General features: G+C 35.0%; 2 protein-coding genes across 4 annotated transcripts in view; both read left to right on the top strand.

Moving 5' to 3' along the window:
• Window positions 1–2435: 2435 nt before the first annotated feature.
• On the top strand, window positions 2436–14066 carry LOC109699165 (oocyte-secreted protein 4B). 2 transcript variants are annotated; one of them, XM_074069549.1, is made up of 5 exons: window positions 2436–2549; window positions 7082–7260; window positions 7910–8007; window positions 12778–12934; window positions 13805–14066. In XM_074069549.1, exons 2-5 carry the CDS (start codon window positions 7090–7092, stop codon window positions 13859–13861), a joined length of 483 nt encoding a protein of 160 aa, XP_073925650.1. In that variant the 5' UTR covers window positions 2436–2549; window positions 7082–7089; the 3' UTR covers window positions 13862–14066. The 2 variants fall into 2 exon arrangements, with proteins under 2 accessions (XP_073925650.1, XP_073925648.1); XM_074069547.1 differs by having other exon boundaries at window positions 2449–2549; window positions 7079–7260.
• Window positions 14067–23520: 9454 nt separating this feature from the next.
• Ms4a3 (membrane spanning 4-domains A3) overlaps window positions 23521–25721 on the top strand; it is a 30804-nt gene continuing 28603 nt past the window's right edge. For both annotated transcript variants that reach the window (XM_074069550.1, XM_074069554.1), the window contains exon 1: window positions 23521–23769. In XM_074069550.1, the coding sequence (XP_073925651.1) occupies window positions 23723–23769 (47 nt within the window). In that variant the 5' untranslated portion in view covers window positions 23521–23722. The remainder of the gene's footprint in view (window positions 23770–25721) is intronic.

Consider the following 25721-nt stretch of genomic DNA (forward strand, 5'->3'; position numbering starts at 1 on the left):
CCTATGGGACACACCAAAGACATTTGTGTTATACAATTTTACATCAGAAAAGGACTAAAAAGCACAGGGATAACCATTTAAAGAGATTTGTAGAGATAAATTCAAAGAATGGATTTATATAATAAAACCAAAGGCAAAGACTCTTGAACATAGATGTAAAAGTTCTAAATAAAATATTAGAGAATGGTCAGAAAGTCCAGCATAATAATCAACTGGTTTTATGTTAATAGTAAAATTTGGATTTAGTATTAGAAAAATGTGTCGAGAAAGTTACCACATTAACAGATGAATGGCTCATATGCTTAGTATAATATATTTGATAAAATTAAATATTCAATGATAAAATGAGCAAATTATAAGGAAATTTCATTTCTAAAATACTCCATAGCAAATATTATACTTAGTAGTAGCAAAACAAAAACATCATAATAGCATGAAAATATCAGCTACCTAGGAATAAATGTAAAAAAAATGTTTGCAGGATCCTTAAGGGATAATATGAAACTTTACTCTTGGACACTGAACAAGACAATAAATGGAGAGACACTATTATGTTCATGATTTGGAAGTCTTGTGGATTGTAGATTGATTCTAAGCACAATAAAAATTGCAACTATTTTTTAAAGGACTTTTTTAGAGAGGCTTTAGGGTCACAGCAAAATTGAAAAAAAGGTATAGAGATATTCCAAATACTCCTCACTCTCGTAGAAGTTTAGCTTCCCCTAGTTTCAACAGTCTCCACAAGTGATACAGTTGTTATAATCAACAAACTTACTTTAATATATTATTACTCAGACCATAGTTTACATTGGGACTCATTCTTGGTGCACATTTTATAGATTTAGCTAAATGTATAAAGACACATATCCACCATTACAGTATAATATGTAGAATAATTTCATTGTCCCCCATGTTCTCAAATGGGATAATTTCATTATTCCTCAAATCCTCTCATTTTTCCTAAGCACCTCCCCCTACCCCCTTAATTCCTAGAACCACTGATCTGTGACCATGATTTTGATTTTTCCATAAGAGAATATTGAAAAGTGGATTTATGGATTTCAGATTAGTAAAAACTTAGCAAAAGAGAGACAAAGTACACTAACTCTAAGGGGAGATTGACTTACAAGACCATACTAATATTTAATTCTTCAATTCATCATCATTAAAAAAATACACACCATGAAGAAATGAGCAAGATTCCCTACTCTACCAGTCTAGGTTCTCCAGAGAAATAATGAAATTTTATGTACATAAAATGAAGAATTGGCTTATGTGAATATGGAGGTTCAGAAGTCCTAATATCTGAATCAGCAAGCTGGAGATTCAGGAGAACTGACGGTATTGTTCCAGTCAGAGTTCAAAGGCTTGAGAACCAGGAAAGTTTGGAAGTATAAGTTCCAGACCAAGATCACACCAGGAGAAGGAGACAAATGTCTCAGCTTGGAGACAGACTGACAAAGTAAATCCTCTCTTACTCAACCTTTTAATTTTTTTTCAGATCTTCAGTGGATTAGATGAGCCCCAGCCATACTGGGGAGGGCAATCTGCTTTAAACGTTTACTGATTCACATATTAATCTAGCTGAGAAATAGCCTCATAGTCACATCCAGAACAATGTTTACTCAGATATTTGGACAACCTGTGGCCCAATCAAATTGACATGAAATTAGCTATCACAGCGACAAAAGTGGTAGAAGAAGATAGTCACAATATGCAAAAACCAAAAGTTATGTCCACAATATATAAAAGACTCCTGTGAATTAAATTTAACTTATAGACAACTACATAGAAAATTAGGAAAAAGATTTCAAAAGAAAGGACACCAAATTGTCATTAAATATGAGATTTCACAAGAAATCATGAACTAAAAAGGCACTTAACCTCATTTGTGGTTCTGAAAATTAAAAATTAAACCATAATGAGGGAACGAGAAATGCATCACCTGTGTCAGCCTCCGAGTCAGCCTCCTGATGCTTCTTAAATCCTAAAACACTTGTTCCTTATGATTTAATTAACAAGAATTATATGGGTATATAGGACATCATCTAAGTACATCCAAATAACTAGAGATTTAAAACAGAATTATTATTTTCAACTACACTGTAATTTATAAGCCTAATGTAATTTTTATAAGTCAGTAGTCAAGTGGATCATACTAAGTCTATGCCTTTCAACTTAATATGCATGTGAACTATTTGTCACTCTTGTTGGCATTTGTTATTTTTTTTAATTAATTCTGTAGCTCCAAAGTGGAACCTAGTATTTTGCATTTAACAAGCTCTCAATTGAGGTCATGCAACTTCTACTAGCTGATGGACTGTATTTTGAGAACAAAGATGTTAACAATTTCTCTGTGCTACTCAGGTGGAGGGTAACTGCAGACAGCTGAGTGTGGCCAAAGATTTATAAGCACTCAAGGAAGCCTGGCTCTTGGCTATTTCCTGTGGCTGTTGTGTGTTGGCATCTGGCATGATGAAGGTCTCTGCTCTTATGTGGGTCCTTCCTTCTTTCTCTCTTGTTTTGGAATTCTTTTGGATTTGAACCAGGTATAAACAAGAAATATTTTTGGAGGATGATTATTTAAAGTAAAAATATTGTTCTAAAAACTGCTATGTGCAGAGATTTTTTGAAAAAATCTGATTGTAAATATAGAGGTAGGGGTATCTAGAGAAGGTGTGTCTAAGATGTGCTTAAGGTATTTTCTTTTATTACAAACCAATTTGGCGATCTTCAGGTTTAGTTTATCTTATGCCATTCCTAATGACTAGTCCCATGTTTCTTATGTAACTTGGTTTCATATAATTTGAGAGAACCAGGAAAAGAAATGGCTACCTTAGCCAGAAAGAGCCTAAACTTGGGTACATGTTAGCACTATGAACCTTGGTGAGTTATTTGAAGTCTATGTGTCTAATTTAGGCTACTGGTAAAAAGTTACTCAGGTTGTACTACAATTTAAGATGATGGGAGAGCCAAGTGAATGAAAACACTGTTACTGAAGTCTTGGTGTTAGTGTGAAGTAGTTGAGACTCTCTGGTTTGCCTCTGCATGCCAGCCTGATATCAGTTGTACTCATGCTACTGTGAAGTGTCTGCCAAAGAAGTCAGCCTGTTGACTTTTTTCTGCATCTGTAGCTACATTGTTTGTCTTTCACCTGTACATTAGAATACTAGTTCTCAACATGGGTTGGTTTTGCCCTCCATGGGAAATTTGGCAATGTCTAGAGGCATTTTGGGTTGTCACAACTTGGGTTGTGAATGGTGTTTAGTAGCAAGTGGTCAATATTCTACAATGCACAGCCAACCGCAAACCACAAAATTCAGCTCCAAACATCACAAGGGTTGGCATGAGGAACCCAACCTTGCATATCTTTTAAAAAGAGCTTTAAGGCATGTATTTGTAAGAGCACTTTTTTATCCAAAAACTACATATCAAAGGTATGTTTCATATAGTCTTGATTTCTAATAACTGAAGACAATGACTTACTCCTTCCAGTGGATCTCAGAGTGAAAAAGGACTGGTGGAGGAAAACCAATAACCAACCTCAAATCCATCTCTGACCACATTTTCGTAATTAGACATGGCTTCTCTTGTGTGGGCCAAGCTATTATTCTCCAAGTTCTGCTTGTCACACTTGAGTTTGTTTGCTCTTTTCTCATTTCAAGATTTATGACCTAATGTACTTTTTATTTTGGGGGCCTAATTCTTCTTGCAATTCCATGTGACCAAAGTTGGGGTATATGGTGGAGAGTGGGATTGGGAATTAAGTATACTTAAATCACATAGGATTAACACGGGGAAATTAGGGAGTAAATTGAGTTAAAAACCTAGTTCCTTCTCTAAGAATACTACCAAGCTATTTTTTGTTAAAAATCTCTAGTTCTGATCTGTGATAATTCTTGGTGCACACACACACAGCCTTCTGTCTTTGGACTGGAAAGCACTAGACTATGAAAATTGAATGGCTACAAAAATTGCTTCTCATCTTTTTTATTCAGATTTTTTTGACTGTTTCTGTTATAGCCACTGTTTCTAGCAGCTCTGAATGTTAGTACCCTTTAGACCAGTTGTTATCAAGATTTGATGTAAATAAAGTCATTTGCGGTCTTGTTAAGGGGTAAAGTGATTAAACGGGGCACAGATGTAAGCTAGACCTCCATTTCTAAGCGTACTCTGGGAACACTGATATTGCCTATCCATGGACCATCCAAGGCCTTGGTCCTTAGGCCTTGGAAAAATTACTCACTTGCTAGTGTTAGTTAAAGAGAATAGAGAATTTTCTCTTTATAGAGACTAATTTATTGCTGAAACTGTGCCAGGTATTCATTGTTATTCTAATTATCTTGGTTTTTTTTTCTTTTTACTCCTACATATCCTCAAATGCAGAGCTTTAGTGGCTCCAGCAATGACTGAGTTAACTAATGATGGCCCAGAACACTGACCTGACTTGATGTTATTATATATTATGTATCAGACTTGACACCATCCTCACATTATTTAATGGTTCGAGCATACCACTTTTCATATGGGAAATGAAGATATTACCCATCCTTTCTCAGGTCTCCTTGTTGTTCTTAATAATCTGTGTGTGTGGTGTGTTGACATTTGACTGATTTATGAACAGCAGAACTCTACTTACTTATGTGATGCCAGTAAACTTGGGAGTCTAACAGTGGGTTGGGGAGCTTGTGGTATAACACTCTCCCATGAAGGACAATCAGTTTACTTTTTAAAGAAAATGTGTCCATCATTGGGTTACCTAGTTTACAGTTCCTTAGTGTGAACAAAAGGAGGGAATTGATAATTATCACCATTTTTGACATAGACCCTAAAGACTGTACCATAATCCTCTGTTAACAAGGAAACAGATTGTAGATCTGTTTCATTTCCACTCCAAATCTCACTTCTAAGTTGCCATTATATTGCTATCAGTATCCTTCAAGTTCCTTATGCTAGTAACTTGAACTATTTTTTTTATTCATAAGTGCATACAATATTTGGGTCATTTCTCCCCCCTTCCCCCACCCCCTCCCTTACCCCCCCTAGCCCTCCCTCTCTCCCCCACCCCCTCGATACCCGGCAGAAACTATTTTGCCCTTATCTCTACTTTTGTTGAAGAGAGAGTATAAGCAATAATAGGAAGGAACAAGTGTTTTTGCTGGTTGAGATAAGGATAGTTATACAGGGAGTTGACTCACATTAACTTCCTGTGCATGTGTGTCACCTTCTAAGTTAATTCTTCTTGAACTAACCTTTTCTCTAGTTCCTGGTCCCCTTCTCCTATTGGCCTCAGTTGCTTTAAAGTATCTGCTTTAATATCTCTGCTTGAACTATTACTCTTTCTAGCAAAAACACATTTTCCCTGAATGCTCAATGGTAAGTTTCATGTTCTTGTTATTTCTGTCCTCTTTTAGCCATCGCAAAATGCAGTAGTGTCAAGTGTCCAATGTCGGGTTTCTAGGCCAAATGAGGTCCATTTTCTAAGCCAGTGCTCTAACAAGAGAGAGGTCTTACAGATAGATCACTGCCAAGTGTCGAGAATCAAAGCTAGGTAATGTCTTATTCCGATTGTTGGGAAAGCCACTTAATAAAAATCCATGTTGAAGACCAAATTCATGCCATGTAACTGGGAATAAAGAGATAAAAGTATAATTTTTAGGGAAAGATGGCAAAATGTGTCCCACATTTACTCGTAAAAATGTTATTGGGTTATAAGCATAGCTTCTTCAGGTTAGTATGAGATTAATACTGTGTACACTAGCCTTCTATATAGTATCAGGATTCTGGTCCAGGTTTAGTTTAGCCCACTTATGTTGGGAATGGATGGACAGGCAGATAGGTCAGTCTGTATGAACGAAATTCTGGTGGTAATCCCTTACATAAAGATATTTAAATTGCTTTTACCTTAGTTGCTTTTATCTTAATTGAGCACTTAAGTTGTAGGCAGAGTTCTAAGGTATTTCTATGTCTTTTCTCATTTAATCACAACTAAAATCTAAAAGGTAGGTAATAGTTGCTATACTTGTATTTATTTGATTTTAACAGATTATAGTTGTACATGGGGATGCATTGTGGCATTTTACATATGTGCTTACAATATATCTTAATTAGATTCACCCCCTCCATCTTTCTCCCTCATTGCCCCTAATCCCCTTTTTAGAACAATTTCAACAGGTTTCATTGTTCTATTTTCATATACTAGTACAAAATACATCGTCCTCACCCTTTCCTTATGCCCATTCACCTCTCTACTGGTATCTACCCCCAGATAGGTGCTCTTTTACCTTCCTGTCTTTCCCTTTTTTTTTTTTTTGTTAGTGTCTGATAGTTATACAGACTAATATAATGTGACATTCCCATGCATGTATTATTCTCCCTCCTACCCCGTTCTCCTTGTTAAGGTAACTTCCACAGGTTTCAATATTCCATAGTCATACTTGTATAGAAAATATCTTAACCAAATTCACCCTCGTTTACTCTGTTTACTCTCCTCTTCCCACTAGTGCCCTCCTCTTAATGTGACCTATTTTACATTTTTGTCCTTCATTGTTTAGGTGTCTGTTTATTTTTCAGTGGGGATTTTGCCTTGGTATTTCACCTGCAAATATATAATTGTTTTAAATATGACTAAAATGGTTGCAAAGAAATCAAATTTAAATGGCAAAGAAATTTATTTTTTGAGATTCATTTTTATCAGTGTACAATACAGAGCTTCAAAGTAGCTTTCACCCTCAAGTGGCTTTTGAGCACTTGCATGTGTCTAATTTGAATTGTGCTTCAAAATAAAATGCACACTTATTTCAGAAAATCAAAATAAAAAAGGAATGTAAAATCCTTTGTTTTATTACATGTCAACAATTATATTTGGGACACTTTGAATTAAATGAACTATACTTAAAAATTGTATCTGCTTACTTTTTTTCTTGAATTTAGGTATTAGGAAACTGAAAGCTGCCTATGTGGCTTGCATTATATTCCTGCCAGGACACACTACTATCTTTCTTTGAAGATGTTATTCTTTGAATATTCTTTGTTATTTTTTCTTAAAGATTATTCTTTGAATTTATTTTTGTTTTAGCAGTGACTTCGATGTGTTCTGATAATTGGTTGGTAGCCAGAATGAAAAGAAGACCCTTTGGTAATGATACAGAAGTTAGAATTGGTGACATAAACCTGGGAAATAACTGTCCTGTGACAAGGATGCTGACATTTAGCTATGAGTTTTCTTATCCTGTCATTAACTGTGGGATCAGTAAACTTGTAAGTACCATGATCTTCCCTCAGACTACTTCTCCTCCCCTTTCCTGTCCCCCCTTCCCTCTTCCATCCCTCTTTCCTGTACCCTCCTCCTTTTCTGGTGCTGGTGATGGAACCCAGGGCCTTGCACATGTTAGACAAGTTCTGTATCACTGAGCTACACATCCAGCCTAAGTTTTCTTCTTAATTAAAAATTTCAACCACATTTGTGATCAGTTGATTAAATGTGATCAATTCTCACATAGGGGACAAATGCTTATATATTTAATGATGGCATTTTAGATTAGGAGTTTTAAACATCCAAAATTATGGCACTTTTCTCAATTTTCCTATTCCCACCTGATAGATTTTAATATTTTAGGTCATTATGCATGAATATGTGCAGAGTGGAAAAGGGAAAGTATACTATACTTTAAGGAGTCTTGAAGTTGTTGCTCATCCCTCATTTTCTTACATGAATAGGGGCAAAGATGTTGAAGGGCAAGAGAAAAAGGGAGAATAAGGTGTTTCTTATTCAGATCTACTATTGTACTTATGTTAAATTAATGTAAAAATGCACTTTTCAGATTTTTCTAGAACTGAGATCTATTCAAGTTATTAAACCACCAAAGTAATCCAATTATTCTAGTATTAAAACTCTCATTCATTTCAGGTGTTCCAGGGGGATGAGGTTTTTGTATTTACTGAGATCAATTACAGACCAATGTTGGATATTTTCCATAAATTTCACGTGGTTTGCTTTGTGAAGAGGTATGTACAGACACTCCTCTTCTGGGTTCTTACATTTGTCCTTTGGCTAATAGATGTCTCTGTGGATACTGCATTTCAAAATGACCTGGAGAATGCTTTGCTACAATATAATTGTTCAAATTTCTCTAATTCTTGTTAGGAAAGTTTTCAGAGGTACAGAAGAGTGAAAAAGGGTTTTATAGTGAAAAACCATATCTATCACTGAGTCTACCATTTTTCTAAGCTTTATCATACATCAAATTTCCCATTCACCAGTGTTTGATACATTGCCAATTGTACACAAGTATATGTATTTGTCAACTCAGCTATGTATTTAACATATACCTTATCAATGTACATAAAACCACGATCACTGCTGAATGCTGCTCCTGTTTGCTACATCTCACTCCTCTGTCTCTTTCACTTTGCAAAAATTGAATCAAAGCAGGTATTCTTCTGTGTCTTGCTTCTTTGATCCAGCATAATGTTTGAGATTCATTTACACTGTTTATTAAAGTAGCTTGTTACTTCACATTGACTAATATTCCATTGTATATCAATTATTATTTTGATGAAGACTTGAGTTGTTTTTAGTTTTTGGCATTTATTTGCTATGACCATCTTTCTGAAAGTATATATGAAGGCATATATCTTTATTATCTTTGAGTGAATACCTAAAGGTAAGATTAATAGGGAAAGAGTATCCTTAGTTTTATAAGAAACGGGTGAACATTTCCCCAAATACAGAATTGTACTTGAACTTGTACTAGGAATGTGTGAGAATCCAGTGGTTTTACCAAATGATGTAGTATTTATTCTAGTCCTCCTACTTGGTCTATAGTGGTATTTCATGGTTTAACTTGCATTTTACTGATGAGTATTTGTAGCTCATTAGACATTTTTATGTATCTTATGAGTATCTTTTGTCCATTTTCATTGTGGCATCTGTATTACTGAGTTGTAAGTGTTCTTTATATATCTTGAATACCAGGTCTTTGCCAGATGTTTGTGAATATTTTGTTCCAGTCCCCAACTGATTCTATTGATGAGCAAATCTTTTTAATTTTTAACTTACAGACTTTCCTTTTTAGGGCTGGGCTATTGCTTTCTGTCCTGTCTTAAAATTCTTGTTTGCTGCCACATCTTTTTTTTCCTAAAATCTTTATGGTTTTAGATTTGAGTATATGATCCATCTGAACTTATTTTTTAATGCAAGGTGAAGCAAGTCAAGGTTCTCTTCTCATATTGATATCCTGTTGATATGACACATTAATTTAAATGACTTTCTGTTCCTTTATGGATTGCACTGACTCTTCTGTTAAATCAATTACCATGTAAGTTTAGATTTCCCTAGGTCCTCTTATGATCTATTGACCTACTTGATCTTTATGTCAATACCATGCTGTCTTGACTCCCCTAAGTTAATTTGAAACTTGACAATTTCCAGCTATTCAGAATGCCTTCACACAAATTCTCATTATATCCTCATATTTCCTGATGAGTAGAAAGGCCAGAGAAGTGAAGTTACCTCGAAACAGCATTTTTAAAAAGTCCTGTGTTCTTCAGACTTTACCTATCTCTAAACCCATGCTGTCACAGTTATCAGTAGCCACATGTAACATTTGCATTTAAATTAAACACACCTAAAAATTTATTGTTTAGTTGCTATTTTTGAAGTGCATATGGCTAGTGGTAACATATCACACAGAATAGATTTGACCATTTCTTTATCATAGAAAATTCTATTTGGCAGTTATGTTGCTCGAGAATCAACAGTTTTAAACTGGGAAATCACTAATGATCATAAACATTCAGGTTTATCCTGATTTGGCTCTGAGGTTTAAATAGCATTTCCCCAATTCCTGTAGCTTCATGCTAGCTGCTTTTAGAATATATAATATTAGAGATGAAGACAAGTAAAAGATGATTTAAAGGATGAATGAATAAGCAACGGTCTCTACTGCTTGAGCCATGCCTCCAGCTCTATAAATAAGCAACGGAAGACAAGAAACATCACTGGATACTTCTAAATGTGCTAGGTACTGAGATAACAGATTTCTTAAGTCATTCTATTTAATCTTAAGTATGTAAAGCATATACTATAATATTCTTTATTTAGTGTAGTAGGCACTAATACATGTAGCTATTAAAAGACTTTCCAAGTAACAAGGTTAATGTGTATTAGAGCCAGAATCTGACTGCATTGGATAGATACCAGATTCTATCAGAACTTCTGCAAACATGACTATTAATTAGAGGTATTAGAGGCTAACTAGGGGAACTAAATCTTCAATTTTAGGAAAGATAATGCTTTAGTCTTGGCTTTCTAAAGAACATGCTTCTCTGGCCATAAAAATTTTTTGTTCCTTATACTCTCTGGAACAAAGGTGAAAAGTATGCCTGGTGTCCTTTCTTTAATCTGAGAAACTGTCTGTTCTCCCAACTCCCAATTCATTTTCAACCCCAGTGGCTACAATAACAGCTGTTACATTCTTTATAAGAACCTCACATCCTTTTTTACTTGACTGATGAAGGGATTGTTCCACTGTGTAAACTTGTCAGCCTCTGAGCAGATAAAGGCTATGAGATTTTAAAAACCTCCAAAGAGCCACTAGTCTTCCTCTTTTGGCTCATGGAAAGGAGTGGTATTTCAGCAATGCAATCAAAACAGTGAACATATAGACGTGGGGATAGATGTTGCTCATTATTCAGATTGTTTCTGATTCTTAAGGTCTAGTTGTCCTTTTGTGGTTGATATTTTATCTTTTAGCCAGTTATTAGATACTCTAAACTTGCAAAAAGTGTTTTTCTCAATATAGTCACTATTTTTACATTGTGCAGTTAAAAACCATTGTCTTTGGAAGATCAGTCTATGGTCATTTGACCTCTGAAGTCCCAGATGATATAATTTTACACTAGAATTTTTATATGTGATCCAGTTTTCTTCCTTCTCTTTCCTCTGGTTCTACCTAGGCTGGGGTCTGAGGCTTTCAGGTAGATCCCTAAAAGTGATCTGCTTTTGTGGCCTTAAAATCCATCCTCTCTCCATATTTTTTGGATATGCTGTAGTAACAGTGTTAAGATATGAAAAGGCCAAGGTGGGTATGGAGGCATATATCTCCACTTGGGTTTACTCAAGAAGTGGAGACAGGAGTATGATAGTCTTAGGAAGGCCCAGGGAAAAGTGTGAGACCTTGTCTTAAAAACAAAGCTAAATAAAAAGGGCTGAAGGCCTGGCTCAAGTGGTAGAATGCTTGCATAGCAAACACAAGGCCTACCAACTTCCCTCCCCACCCCCAGCAAACCCATAGAAAGAGAAATGCCTCTTCTTTTCTTTTTTTTTTTTAATTGTTGTGCTGGGTGGGGGTACACTGGAGTATTTATACAAAGTTCTTACAATGTATCAAATATATCATATTTGAATTCACCCCCTCCACTGCTCTTTCATACCACCCCCCCCACACCAATTCCTGGAATAGTTTCAACAGGTATCATTTTTGTATCTACATACATGTGTATACATTAATTGTACTGTATCCATCCTTCTACCTCTTTCCCTGCCACCTTCCCGCCACCGTGCCAACCCCCTACCCTCCGCTTCCAGGCAGAACCTGTTCTGCCCTCCTGTTTTTGTAGAAGAAAAAAAACATAAGAAAAACATGTCATCTTGCTAGTTTGAGATAGATAGTTATATAGAGAAATTCCTTATGTTTCCATGCATGTATGTATTATAACCCCAATTGATTTATCTCTACCAGACATCTTCACTACTCCCTAGTCCCCTTCACATAGTGGCCTCAGCCCCTTTTAATTCTAACTGAAATGGTTGTATGTCTCTCTTGGACAACAGACTGACCATGGGTACCTTCTCTATGGTGGGACTAAATGCTGGTCTTCCTCACTACATGACATTCTAAATGGGTCTCTGATGAATGGAAAGTTAGATCTTTCCATTTATTGCCTGATGCTGGCCTTCTTAAGGGAGATCTTGGCAAGACACTTGAATTTCAGCTACTTTACAGCTATCTACTAAGTTCTCAAGAAGATTATTTTAAAAGCAAATGTGGAAGTAAAGCTTATATTGTGCTGTTCATTTTCTCCAGATCAAGTAAATCAGGGGCATATTACCCTTTCTAAATTCACATAGAGATATAGCAAGTATGGATGAAATTTTAGCCTCCTTTCACATAAGCCCTAGTAATCTGAGTTATTCTCCTGAAATGGCCTCCATACTGTGGGAGAGAGGCAGGCCAACTTCCTTTCCCTCTTATGCAAGGAAAGAAAAACACTGCAGGGAAGAGAACACTGTAACTCCGAAAACGGGACAGTGATGGGTTGGTAGTTGAAGGTGGAAGAATCTAACTGATCCTTAATTTTTGAGTGGGTTATCGCCCTCTTCTGCAATGTTGAGTTTGGTGATAGAATCTTTCACTACTGTTTCAAATCTGTGTTGGGGGGTTTGTGGGGGGTTTGGACTAGTGGTAGCTGGTATGGTGTTAAAAGCCCGTCTATTCAGTAGAGAGAAGATTTGTCACATTCAATATCACTTTGATGTTTGAAACTCACTTAACTTTGGTGCTCTGGGGTCAGTGCTGGATGAAAAGGCACCATCCTATTCAAGATACTGTTGTAGATTTTAAATTTATATTCATTGAGCAATTTGCCTTTCCCAGTTTCCTTGCTCTTTATTACTTATAACTAACATAAGTTCAAATAATGTATTTTTCCACAAAATATCTTTACAACTGTCAATCCTATGCCTTTTTTCCCCCTCATTTGCTATATTTTTAGGCCTCGACTCTCATTTCTGGTGCCTTTTGGAATGAATGGCTATGATATCAATATTGCTTCAGAGAGTGGCAGTTCTGAAGTAACAAAAGGACAACAGCCATCAGCTTCTTCACCACAAAGTAAAACTTGTGAACCTAACTTTAGTAGTTATAATAAGGTGAGGATGTTTAGTTTTTCTATTTCATGGTTAATTGTAATTTAAGTATAATTTCAATGAGGAAGTAATATAAATCCCTATTTGAATTCTATATACTCAAATTTCTCAGGTCTTACAGTGAGCAGCATAGATGTGAGTGTCTGTCATAGACTATATTTGGGTGTAGTCAGTTTTCTTGTTACTGAATGTAAACATAAATGGACTCCATTGTGGTCAGTTGCCTTAGTTTTTCTCAGGCACTAAATTGTTTATCTTCAACATAGTCTGTTACAAAGTGACATGGTTGTCATAGGTTGCCCATACCAGGTTTCCAATCATACTACCTGCAGAAAAAACATATGTGTGGTAGATATAAACATATGTGTGGTAGATATATACATGCATACAAAGTAACAATAATAGAAGTAGGAAGGTAGGCCAGAAAAGTTGGGCTTGGTCAAAAGAAATTTGTTACAACTAACGAATATTCTGAAGGGTAATATCTACAGAAAAATATCTTAGCAAGAGTTTTTGAGTTTGTTTAAAAACTGTGCCAAAAAACTTGTCAGTTTCAAAGCCATCACCTTTGCACATTTTATTAGCAAATGAGCTTTCTTCTAGGGATCTGATAGCCACTTAAAATTCAGATATGTGCTATAAATATTTGATGTTATAACTCAGAAAAGTAGTGATATAGCCAAAACTTAGATGGTATTTTAAATAGCATATTTAATTTATCTGATATAGTTGGATAATGTTATCGATTATATTTAAGGTTAGAAATTTTATTCACACTGGTTCTACTTGAGCATTTATGAATTCTCTGAACAAGTTGTTAGGTAAGGAATTATATATAAGCAACTTTTAAGTATCTTTACCCCTTTCCCGCAGGACCAACTACCCATCAATCACTGGATTAATAATGCTTGTATTACCTCTCTTCCCTGAGATACATACAAGTGGAACATACTTGCCTGGGACCCAGTTTCAGTAATTTTGTCTGTCTGTTCCAAGAATAGAGGCTTCTGTAATCTGTTTAAATACTTACTGGAACTTTGGATAATATACACCTATAATGTGATATTTAAACTTTTGAATAAGCTAAATCCAAGTGAAATTGCCACTAGAACTGTATGTGAAGTCAAGTTTATAATAAAACTTACTGGATGAATATTTACCAAATATTTTGGCAGGTCGCTTGTTGCCTGTTTTCTCAACACAAAATATTAAAAACTCAGGTAATGCTTATTATAGCTTGGATTTCAGGCTGAGATTGGTTTTCTAGTTCTTTTCTGAATGTAAATTACGCAATATATCTTTGGAAATGATATCCTGTACCCTTGGGTAGGAAGGTCTTCCATGAGGAAAACTAGTAGTATGGGGAATAGCATTGTCTTATGCCTAGGCTCCTTACTCCGGGGAGAGCAGAGAGAAAAACAAAACTCACAGTGACATAAAATATGAAAAAGTTCATTCTCTCCATCTCTTTAGACACAAAATTTATTTTTGCTAAATCTGAATGAAAATACTGCTCTTCTTGCTCTAGTTAAAATGGAATATATTCATTCCAGGAGAATGCAAAGACATGTAAACAATTTGTCACGTAGGGTCTGAAAATGTCTCTGTTCTTCAAATAAAACAACACATCAATATATTTAAGTTTCTTTTACTATGCTTCTGTCTTTTGACTTTGACTTAAAGAAGAAAAGTGACTTGACCCAATCTCATTTCAATCATACTTACTACATATTTCAGTACTTCTAAAATTACAGATCTAAATTGAAATAATCGTCTTTTGTTATTGCAAGGGTTTGCATACATTATTAATTTAAGTGGCTATAGTAATGAGACAGGCTCTAATTATATCAACTTATAGTCTCCATGGTGAGTTAAGATGATCAAAACACTAGATGTCAGAGTAACTTTTGATTCTGTTGCTTTAGATGTTAACTCTAAATTTCTGACACTACTTTTTCAATATATTGAAAAATGTAAGTTGTCTTTCAAATTAATTTTGGGAAATGTATCAGTAAATTCTAATCAAAATAGAATTTACTGATACTAATACTTCCTACTACTTCAATAGTAGGAAGTATTCCAAGGGAAAGTAGGCTGGAAAACTTTTTTTCTGGCTTAATTTTTTTTTTTTACTTGGTAAGGGTTTAAGCAGCTATGAAAATGAAGAAACAGCACCAAATCTTAATTTCCTAGACACATGGTCAGAGCTGGCCTACCAGCTGGAAGGTTGATATAGCAGTCTACATAGGTAAAATTTATGTTTTTGACTTAAAGGTTAGAGTCAAAGTGGTGAGTGGTACAATTGAGAATATATTTTGGTATTTTTTGATGCTCTGGGGATTGACCTCAGGGTCTTGTACTTGCTAGGTAAGCACTTAGTCACAGAGATAAGCCCTGGCCTGAGGATATATTTTGAATAATATTTAGAAAAAAGCACATACTAATGGTAGATATACTGTGAAGGACACTGGAATCAATATCTTCAGGGATTGAGGGCTTATAAAAAATATGAACTATGGTGACATTTAGATAGGAAAGGTTTCTTTGAGAATCAATGATAGTATTTATACAGAGTGAGAAATTTGGTGCTTTAGGTCTTACCAGTTTTCCTGATCTTCCTTCTGTGTCCTGAAGTCTCTATCAGCATTCAGCTGGACTTTTTGCTAAAATCTCTAAAAAGACTGGGCCAAGACTTAGCAGGATTAGAGTAGTAAATAGTTTTTGTCCCCTTTAAGGTAGTAATGACAAAATACAGAATAAAGAAGTTTCCCTGAGAAATATGATAGGAGAACAGGATGAAACAGGAGCATAGGAGTCAGATGAGTGTGATAGAGCTTCAACTGTTGGTGCCATGATCCTACTAAAGTCATTTAAGTAATGGATTTTCCCATTTCTCTGCCTCTAACATTCAGGTATGCACTTGCATGTACATGTGTATAGTTATGAATATAGTCCAATTAGATAGCTATAGAGAAAACTATTGGGTCTTAAATTCTAAGAAAGTTGATCAAATATTTCTATGAGTTTATTATACTAACACATGATTTGGGTAGTACAAAGATACATGCCATTGTGTTTTAGGAATACTTGGTTCCTGGAAATCCTAAAATATATATATATATACAACAACATATATATATATATATATATATATATATATATATATGTTGTTGTATATATATATATATATATAAAACATATATATATATATATATATATATATACACCCAAACAACTGCCAATAGAATGTCTTCAATTGGTTCCATGCAGGTTTTTGGGACATTAACTATTGGAATTTTTATTTTTTTTAATTGGATCAGTGAATCCAAATTAATAAATATAGATCCTTTAACAATTCTTTAATCATTAATCTCCATTCTTGAATTCTTCATCAGCTTAAGGACTTGTCAGATTTTTTTTATAAATTAAATTTGTCACCTGAACTAATATCAATACTGCTTCCATTTCAAACATGTAGGCAAACATTTCAAACATATATGCTTTGGGCTCAGTTTTAGTGGAAATAATTCCCGTGTTGTATGATGTGTCTCTGGGTATATTACTGGGATCTTTCTTTTTCCCTGATTAAGCAATAGATTGCTTTTTAAAAATAAAGGCCTATAGGTATTTATTTGTGTTGAAGTGAAATAATTTTATGATTTTTTTCTCTGAACTATTAAACTCTAATCAAGCTTTATTCAAGATCAATTATATGAGCAGTATCAGATGTGATTGTTTTCTTCTAGGAAAACAGCGAAAAAATTCTAACTTCCTCAGTGATCACTGTATGACCTAGGAGTTCCTCTCTGGTTGGACCCTCTTTCCCTATTTAGGAGTTTTTTAGGACTTACTCATTAAGTAGCTTACTGGTCTATTCCTAGTCACTTCCTTGGAAAGTTCATTCAAGTTTGTTGCTTCAGGGGGAGAGTGGTAGAGGGGGTAAATTCAAATATGGTATATTTGATACATTGTAAGAACCTTTGTAAATGTAAATGCCACAATGTACCCTCACCTGACACAACAATAAAGAAAAAGTCTATTGCTTCAGTTGGCATCTGTATGCAGGTGTACCAGGTTATAATTCCAGTTTAGGCATCGCCCCCTGAAATGTAGACTCTGTCCATTTTTCTGTAGAATATAACTTGGCTGTGTACTGGAAAACTTAATCATAATATGTACAACATGGACCATATTCCTATAGCCCTTTAATCTTTCCTATCCCAAGGTCACAAAGATGTTCTCTTAATTTCATTTTGTGTTTCTTTTAATTTCATTTTGCCTTTTGAATTTAGATATGTATTATAGTGTTAATTTTATTTTAAATTATGAAATTTACATAACATAAAACATAACCCTCTTAATCATTTTAAATGTACAGGCCAGTCATGTTAAATACATTCACATTGCTGCACAGTGTATTTCAAGAACTGTTTTCATCTTGTAGAACTGAAACTCTACCCACTAAATAAGACTTCACAGCCACTGTGCAATAATTAATACTTCTAGGTCTTTTGATGTCAGGATCCTACACTATTAAAAATATTGAAAGAGCTTTTATTATATGGCTTTAACCTATCTAAATTACCACATTAGAAATTCAGCTGTATTTGAAAATATTAACTAATTTGAAGCAATAAACAAATTTTAATGAAAATTACTTTTCAAAAAGTAATTTTTGAAAATCCAGTGGTATCTGCTTTTGCATTCAGTGTTTGCTGTGTGTTACTTTGATTAAAGTGTATAAAGAAAACTTGGCCTCACACAGGTATGTAGTTGGAAAAGGGAAGAGTATTTTAGTAGCCTTTTTAGATAATTGTGGCTATTATTTATGTCTCACCAAAACTCTGCAAAGGATAGTTTTCTGAAGGTTAGTTGCAATGTGGAATCTGAAAACACATCAGTGAGTTTTTCATACTCATTTACATGAAAATCCACATGTCCCTTTACACTTTACCAATGCATGCTTCTGAACCATCACGCACTGACCATTTGGACAATATTGGTTCACTGAGTTATGTGGATCTTCTAAATAGTCACTATTTGATTATGATATAAAAAATCATGGTCCTATAATCACTGAGCTGTGAAGCTCATGGCTGGAAGTAGAAGTTTCCAAAATGCTAATTTTTTCTTGTGAGTTTGACTTTTATTATTGGATATAAATATTGTCAGATGTTTTCTGTGAAGCGACAGGCTCATTTCATTCAGTTTTGATGTATGTCTGTAAATCCCCATGGCTGAGTAATCATTGTTTGCCTGGTAGTGATTCTCTCAAGTAAAGATGTGGTCTCTGTAAAATGTGCCTGGCTTAGCTTACCACTTAAGTGCACAGAGCTTGTTCTTGAGACCATCTTATACTTTTGTATGCAGAAGTGTTTTCTGCATCCTTACCATTTCATCACTCAGAATACTGCTGTCTACTCCAGGGCTATATTTAATGCAAGAATACTTTTCACTGCTTCAAATCTGAAGTAAAACTGGCTTTTCCCCTTTTACCATGAGTATACATGAGTAAGAATATAATGAAAACTAACGTAGTTGGGTACACTGTTTTTGATTGGTGCTCTGGAGGCAGCAATGTCAATCCACATTGTTGCATGTGTGCAACTGTCAATACAGTGAGAAAGATAAATGTCTTACTATTATAAGAACCATTTTGATTCTGTGGATCCTCAGATATCCAAGGACCCCATATTAAGACCCATGGCAGTATATGACTTTATTTGTGGGATATACACTCTAAAATATTTAAGGGCAAGGGGGCTCTATGTTTACAACTTACTCTTGAAAAGTTCAGGAAAAATAAATTCCTTTGCATTATACTTGCAACACTTCTCTGTTAGAAGTTGCTTAAGTAAATAAGATTTTTATCTCTGCTTTATCCACTTTACATTAAAATTATATTTAAAGTACATTATTCTTTCACAGAAAAATTCTCTACTAAAACAGAAATGTCAGGAAAATGGATATTGTTCATTCTATACCATTGAGTAATCCTGGGACTGTTGCACTGACCTCTGAAACCAATCAAGCTTAAGTTTGAGAAAAATAGTCCTATGTTATGTGTCTCTTGTGTATGAGAAACTTTGGCCAGATGTTTATGTCTGTAATATATTTTAATATTCACAGGAAAACTAATTTAAGTAGCATTGCTGCCTTCAGTTTTGCAGAGTATGATCACAAGCCTTAGCTTGTTCAACTAGCTTTCCAAAACAAGTAAATATAGCGGAAAGATGGCCAATGGTTCCAAAGTTTAGCTTCTTAACCAGTAGAACCTGGTGCATTTTGGGGTGATCTTAGATGTTTATCCTGACATGATTTAAAAGGTAAATGTAAAGCAAATGAAGATTGGATAATAGAGATGTTAACATCATGAAAAAGTTCCAAAAAGAAAATGAAAGACAAAAGAATAACATGTCAACTTACCTTGTCTTTCTCTATTTCTCCTTCCCTCTTTGTAATTGGTAACTGAGTTTTTCAGGCTTTCTTGATGAGGAGCACGGTGTGCATGGCAACTTGGGGATCTCATTGTTCATTAGAGAATGTAATACTAGAAATGGAAGACATTTGTTGAGACATAAAGACAAGAAAAAATCTGTGCATGTTTGGTACAGATACAATTATTTTTTCTAACACTTTGGATCCACAGTTGGCTTAATCTGAAGACACAGAACTCCCAGATATAGGGGGCAGATTGTAACATTGAAAATATAATTCAGCTATGTCTAAAAGCAATAATAGGCATTCAGTTCAGATTCCAAATTTTGTTTACTATTAGCCTTTGATTTCCAAATTTCTTTTAAAACTACACAGTCACATTCATATCATGACAGACATTTTTAGAATATAAAATAAAACATATTTAGCTGGAACTTATATTCCATAGTATTTGAATAAATGTGTTCACTATGCATATAAAGTTATATATGAGTATATGTATGTATATAAAACATCTTGTGACAAAAATAATTATTAGGCTTGAAATAACTGGAGTAACTAAAACATTAATTTAGGAAGCATCAGTAGAGTTGGGTCTGTGAGGTTTTGTGATATCAAGAAAATTGGTTTTTCTTTGGGCCCCATCTCAAAGGGAATCTGTATTTCTGACTAAGTCACTTAATATCATTTCATCTGTGATTCTTCCAGCCATCACCTTTTGATTTCAAATGTGTATGATTTAGACTATTCACCTATTAGATGGAGGCTTATGTCACCTGAATGTTACTAAAAACTGTTTCTGACAATTTAGTACTTACTGTAAGTATTATGGATCACGTGAGCCTTCCAGATGATTTTAACAGTCTCTCTGCAAACAGTTATCAAATGACACATTTTTTGATCTGCCTCATTGTACCTTGGTATTTAGGTAATCAGGAGATCCTGACTTTAGGTAGTTAGCATTGTGATAAGGGTATCCCATAGCTTACCCTAGTAAGTAGGAAAATGAAGGCAGCTGAGCACGGAGTGTCATAAAAAACCACTTAAAGCAGCCACTACTTCCTGTTTCCTGAGTAGTCCTGAGCCAGAGGTCCCCCGGATAAAGGTCTCAATGGCTTTAGAGGTCTCGCTTTGCGAACATCAGTAGTAAATGACAATTTGGTAAATGCTTCCTTGAAGGGGTTTTTATAATGACCCTTTCCATGAGGCACTGTTCTCCCTGCAGCAATCTGATCTTACTATATTTTGCTGGAAGAGAAATACTTTCAGGAAAAGTAGAACTGAGGAAATGTTTTATCTTTCTGCTTAAATGTCTGAGTTCCCAGGCTTTCCCTGCCTCTTCCTCTTTTCCGACTTGATCCTCATCTGCAGAAATAGTCATTGGCTCTGTGTTTTTTAATCTGCCTTTTCACATCCACTACCAAGTGCCTGTACTTGACTGCATTGTATTATAAGATACTTGGTTGTATCTTAACTGACCTTCCTGTTTCCCACCTCTTTGTATTTCCACTTGACGATGACATTGGTCTCTGTTCTGTTAAAAATTTTGCTCTGCCATTCACTCGTGTCAAATTCTTAAGTGGTTCTAGGAGAAAGTCAATAGGATAAAGCTAAGTCAAATCTGTGCTGTGTACAAGTTAATTCTAATGTATCTTCTTATGTTTTCTATTTTATCTAGAATCTAAGTTCTTCCCAGCTTTAAGACCTGAATAAATGTCGTCTATACTGAGGCAGTATTTCAAGATTAATTTTTCATTTTTTTACAAAGTTGACATGTTTATTTCCTTGTGTTTGAAGTAGGCTCTGTTTTGGAACTGATATATGAATTTCTTCCTTATCCATTTGATCTGGGAACCCTTTCGAACAAGGATCATCTATAGCATCTGATTTTTAAGATGAGTTCTCCAGAATGCTTAGATTATGCTCACTATATAGCAGTTAATTATTGAAATGAACAACACATGCAGAGAAAGGGCAGTTATTGGTGAATTCTGGCTATCTGGGATGGGATGAGAGGGTGTTCAGGTCCTGGCTCTAATTCATGATGCTTCAGTATAAGAGATATTCTGCCTCAGTTAATATATCCAGTAGCTATGTGTGGTCCCTTGGCTTTATTTCAGTTAATTTCTCAGCTATTGGAGATACTGCCACAGACAGTCAAATTCAAGCTTGGTTCTAATTTGAGTACGGACAGTAGTCATAAGGTCAGCACCATGGGCCTCCTGTGTGTCTAGGTCTACTTGCTCTTTTGAATCCATCTTTAATTACAGCTGTTAAAACCATTTTTTTTTTAGTTTGGGAAAGATGTTCCTAATCCTTTTATTTAGGTAGTGTTAGAATAATACTTTAAATACACGAAGGTTACCATCAGCAATGTAGAATACCTGATTTGTCCAAGTTTGCTTTCCCCCTAACTTACCTTTCAAAAATCTTCTTGATGATAGGTTAATCTGTAAAGGATGCCCTGGATCCAATGGTTTTGAGGGTCTCTGTGACCACTTGCTCATTAATCATATATTTTTCATGCTGGGAAGACTCACTTCCTCTAAATGCATCCATTAAAATAATGATAATTATTGGCTTCCTGAAGATTTCAATGTAGAGGATGGAAATGGATTTTACAACAAAGCTTTCAGAGCATTGTCATCCTAAGAAGTGAATTTTGTCTCTTCAGATTCTATTTTATGGCTGATCTTGTTGTTTTCAAGTTCTGGCTACTCTATATGTGGATTCTACTGCACCTGTATCACCCATTCTCCCCCTGCTAAAAAAGTATATGGGAATATATCACTCCTAATGAATTGCAATTTACTTCTGTCCTTTATGTGTAGTCATAGACACAGTACACTTTGTGGAATCTAATTTCTTTAGAATAAACCGAGGGGCTGTATGATTATGTTTTTTCTTATCCTTGCATGTTGTTTTTCCCCCTGTAAAATAACAGAGGTCTAGTTATTTGGGGCCATAATAAAGCAGACATTTTGAGAAATGATAGTAATAAAATCCTTTGCAGGCTATTCTTTATGCCATGGTTATCCTTTACAGAAAAAGACATTCCTAAATTATCTCAAAAGGCAAAGATAAATGTTCTTTGAGCTCCTTCTTAAAGTAAATATACATCTGACACTTTCTCATATTGTTTTTTTCCAAAGTAAAAATAGGTTGTTCTGTGGACTGGGTGATCATCTCAGTTAGCCCATATGTACAGAACTGCAGCAGTATGTATATGTCTGCTGATGAATTATTTCTGGGACTGGGCTGCCCTGTGATTCAGATACAAACATATATTTATGATTTTATATATCCTGTTCATGATTGTGGCATCAGGACAAAGGTAAAAGTAGTTATTGTTTATTAAAGTACTAAAATATTTGTCTCACCTTTATGCCTATTATTAAAATTATTGTCTTTTTAAAAAGACTTATCTTTGTTTCCAGTTACATTAATTAATGGGTAGAGAACAAAAAGAGTACCTCACCTATTTCTCACTGATTAGTGGACTGTTTTGCATGCACAGACTCCTGTAGCATGGATTTTCAGACTGGCTAGGGGCATTGATTTTTAAGCCATTTTTAAGCTACTGTTCACTAAAGCATATCACTTTTAAATTTCATTCAGTGCTCGTAATGAACAAGGTCATCAGTCCTGGTAAGGCACATCATATTTGGTGTTAGATCATTTGACATCTGCCCATGTGCCATGAGACTGTGTGTTGATTTTCTTTAGAATAAAATCTCTGTTGAGCAAGATATAGATGTTAAATCATGTTATCTTCTTGCAGATTCCTGAATTTCAATACTTTATATTCATACTACAATAGTATTTTAGGCCAATAACAAAAATATAAGTCACATATGAGTAAGCAATATATTCTAAAAATTAGGGAACTGGAGTTTTGGAATGTTCTTTAACAATTTGCCCAGGGATGCTTAGCTGAATGGTGAAGGTTAAGACGCCAAACCAGAATGCTTACCCTCCAAAACCTATGCTTTACACCACTCTGTTGTTTGATCTCTGTATCATCTTCTCAAAAGAGCTGTTGTAGACCTTTTTATTAGTGAATCCTGAGGTTGGCTCTAAGTGGCAGTTCAAGTTTGTCCACGTGCGTTACTAAGATCTCCTTCCCTGAGGCACTTTAATCCATTGCCATAGAAAGTGCTCCTCTTCTGTTCCACTGAGCAGTCAGACCTCCTGGTGCACCTGAGCGTGACAGTTGCCACTTTTGAAGTCTTGAATGTTTTCTGCTTTGTGTTCACATGTGTGCATGCCTCCTCTGTTTCTAGAAATACCTTCTACTTCAACAGTGTGCTCTCCTGGGTTGTCTGAGAGGATACTCTCCTCTTGCAAACTGAGATGTGCTTTATACCCTCAGAAGATCCTTTTGGCTGCTCTGCTTCTCGGTGAGTCCTGCGTTCATGTCACGTTTACTTATCAGAAGCTTCTGCCAAAGCATGGATTTTAGTGACTAAAACATGACTTTCCCATTAGATTATCTTTATTTAAAAATTATAAGTGTAATATTTCATTTAGAATCACAACATAGGGAATTGAAAAGGTGCTGACAGGCTATCTAGTGTAATTTAAAAGTGACTCAGCTGCAAAGCAGAGTTCTTTTTTCTTTCAGAAAATTCAATAACTTTTGTAGTTTTGCTGTTTTATGTGTTTATAGAAATAGATATAATAGTGTTTCCATATTTCAAACACTTTTTTCCAGAATAATAAAACAAAATAGCTAAGCTTTTTAAAAAAGAAAGAATGAAAATAAAGAGTTTTAGTATCCTTTATAAATCCTATTAAATAGAGCAGTAATTTTTTTATTCTTACTTTAGACAATTGAATTGTTTCACCCTCAGCTTATGGAAATGCAAGTCTAACTAATAATATTCAAAAGAGAAAACTGATCAGCCTTATGGAAAAAGACAGCTTGTCATTCTCTTCTTTCCACATCTACATTAATCTGCTTTTAATTTTGTTTTATTGTTGTACTGGGTATACATTGTGACATTTACAAAAGTTCTCAAAATATATCAAATGTATCATAGTTGAATTTATTCCCTCCATCACTCTCCTTTATCCCCCCTCCCTCCACTCCTGGAATAGTTGCAACAGGTCTCATTTTTCCATTTACATACATGTGTACTCAGTATTCAAAGCAGAGTTCTCAAACACTCAGTTATCTTTAGTATGGAAGAACAGGCATCAATACAATATTGATGTTTCTTCCTTTATAATACTCTTTACTTTTTACACTTTATTGTTCAATTAGAAGTTCATAGAAAACCAATGCTTTATTTTAATATGCATGAAAGGAAAGACCTGGCAGCCTAATCACTAAACACACGTTGCTTGCAAGGTAGTGGAATTGAGATATTGAATCCCCAAAACATGCCACATGAACTCTGAGGCTAAGTGAAATGGTGTCCTGATATACTTTTTAATATGTCACTGAAATATTTACATTGAATGTTATATATCTGAGTGCAAATCTTAGAACCCAACTGAAACCACAGGAAAAATTTTAGCCTTGTTCAATATATGGAAATGTTGACACCAAAAAAAGAACTTAGAGCTCAGAGAAAATGTGTTCTATCTTTTAACATGACCAGCATACTTTTGGGGGACAATTATGTTTTTTTCATTGTGGTAAAATATTCAAGATAAAATTTACCATGGTAACCATTCTAAGTGTACAGTTCTAGGACATTAAATATATTTGCAGTGTTAATACTCTTGGTCTTCTCTTTCTTTTCATAAGGCAAAACCCTGCAAAGAGATTTAGTGATATTTTGGGAAATATCAAGCCCAAATAGAAATCAAACCTTGATTTTGTGTGTATGGGTGTGTCTGTGTGTATACACACACGCACGTGTATATATATATATATATATATATATATATATATATACATAAACACGTAAATTTTCATTCTGACATATCACTGCTTGCTTATACTAATGTTGACTTTTAACCTATTGTTCCAGAGCAATTGCCTCTTCTTAGGCCATCAAGTTAATAGTAATTGAAAGGATGTGCCCTTTGCCCCAGCAGATCCCCATAGCAGAAACCAGTAAAGCCAGCACAGGATGCCCTGTGCAGGATAAGATAAACAGGATGGGGGCAGGTGGAATGTGAGGAATGTGAGCAGATTGCGAAAGACGACTAGAAGTACGTGCAAGATGTGCCCTGCCTGCTTGCTAAATGTAACCGTGTGCGTGAATACTGACCCTTCAATCTATAGGCTAAGAAGTAATGTACTCTTAAATGGATAGGCTGGAAATGTATGTGGTGTTACAAACTCATTGGCTATGTACTGTGCGGGCTTTTGCTGTAACGGCCGGTAGGGGCCCATGTA

Source organism: Castor canadensis, chromosome 1 (genome assembly GCF_047511655.1).
Source record: "Castor canadensis chromosome 1, mCasCan1.hap1v2, whole genome shotgun sequence".
In the NCBI taxonomy this organism is placed as follows: Eukaryota; Metazoa; Chordata; class Mammalia; order Rodentia; family Castoridae; genus Castor; species Castor canadensis.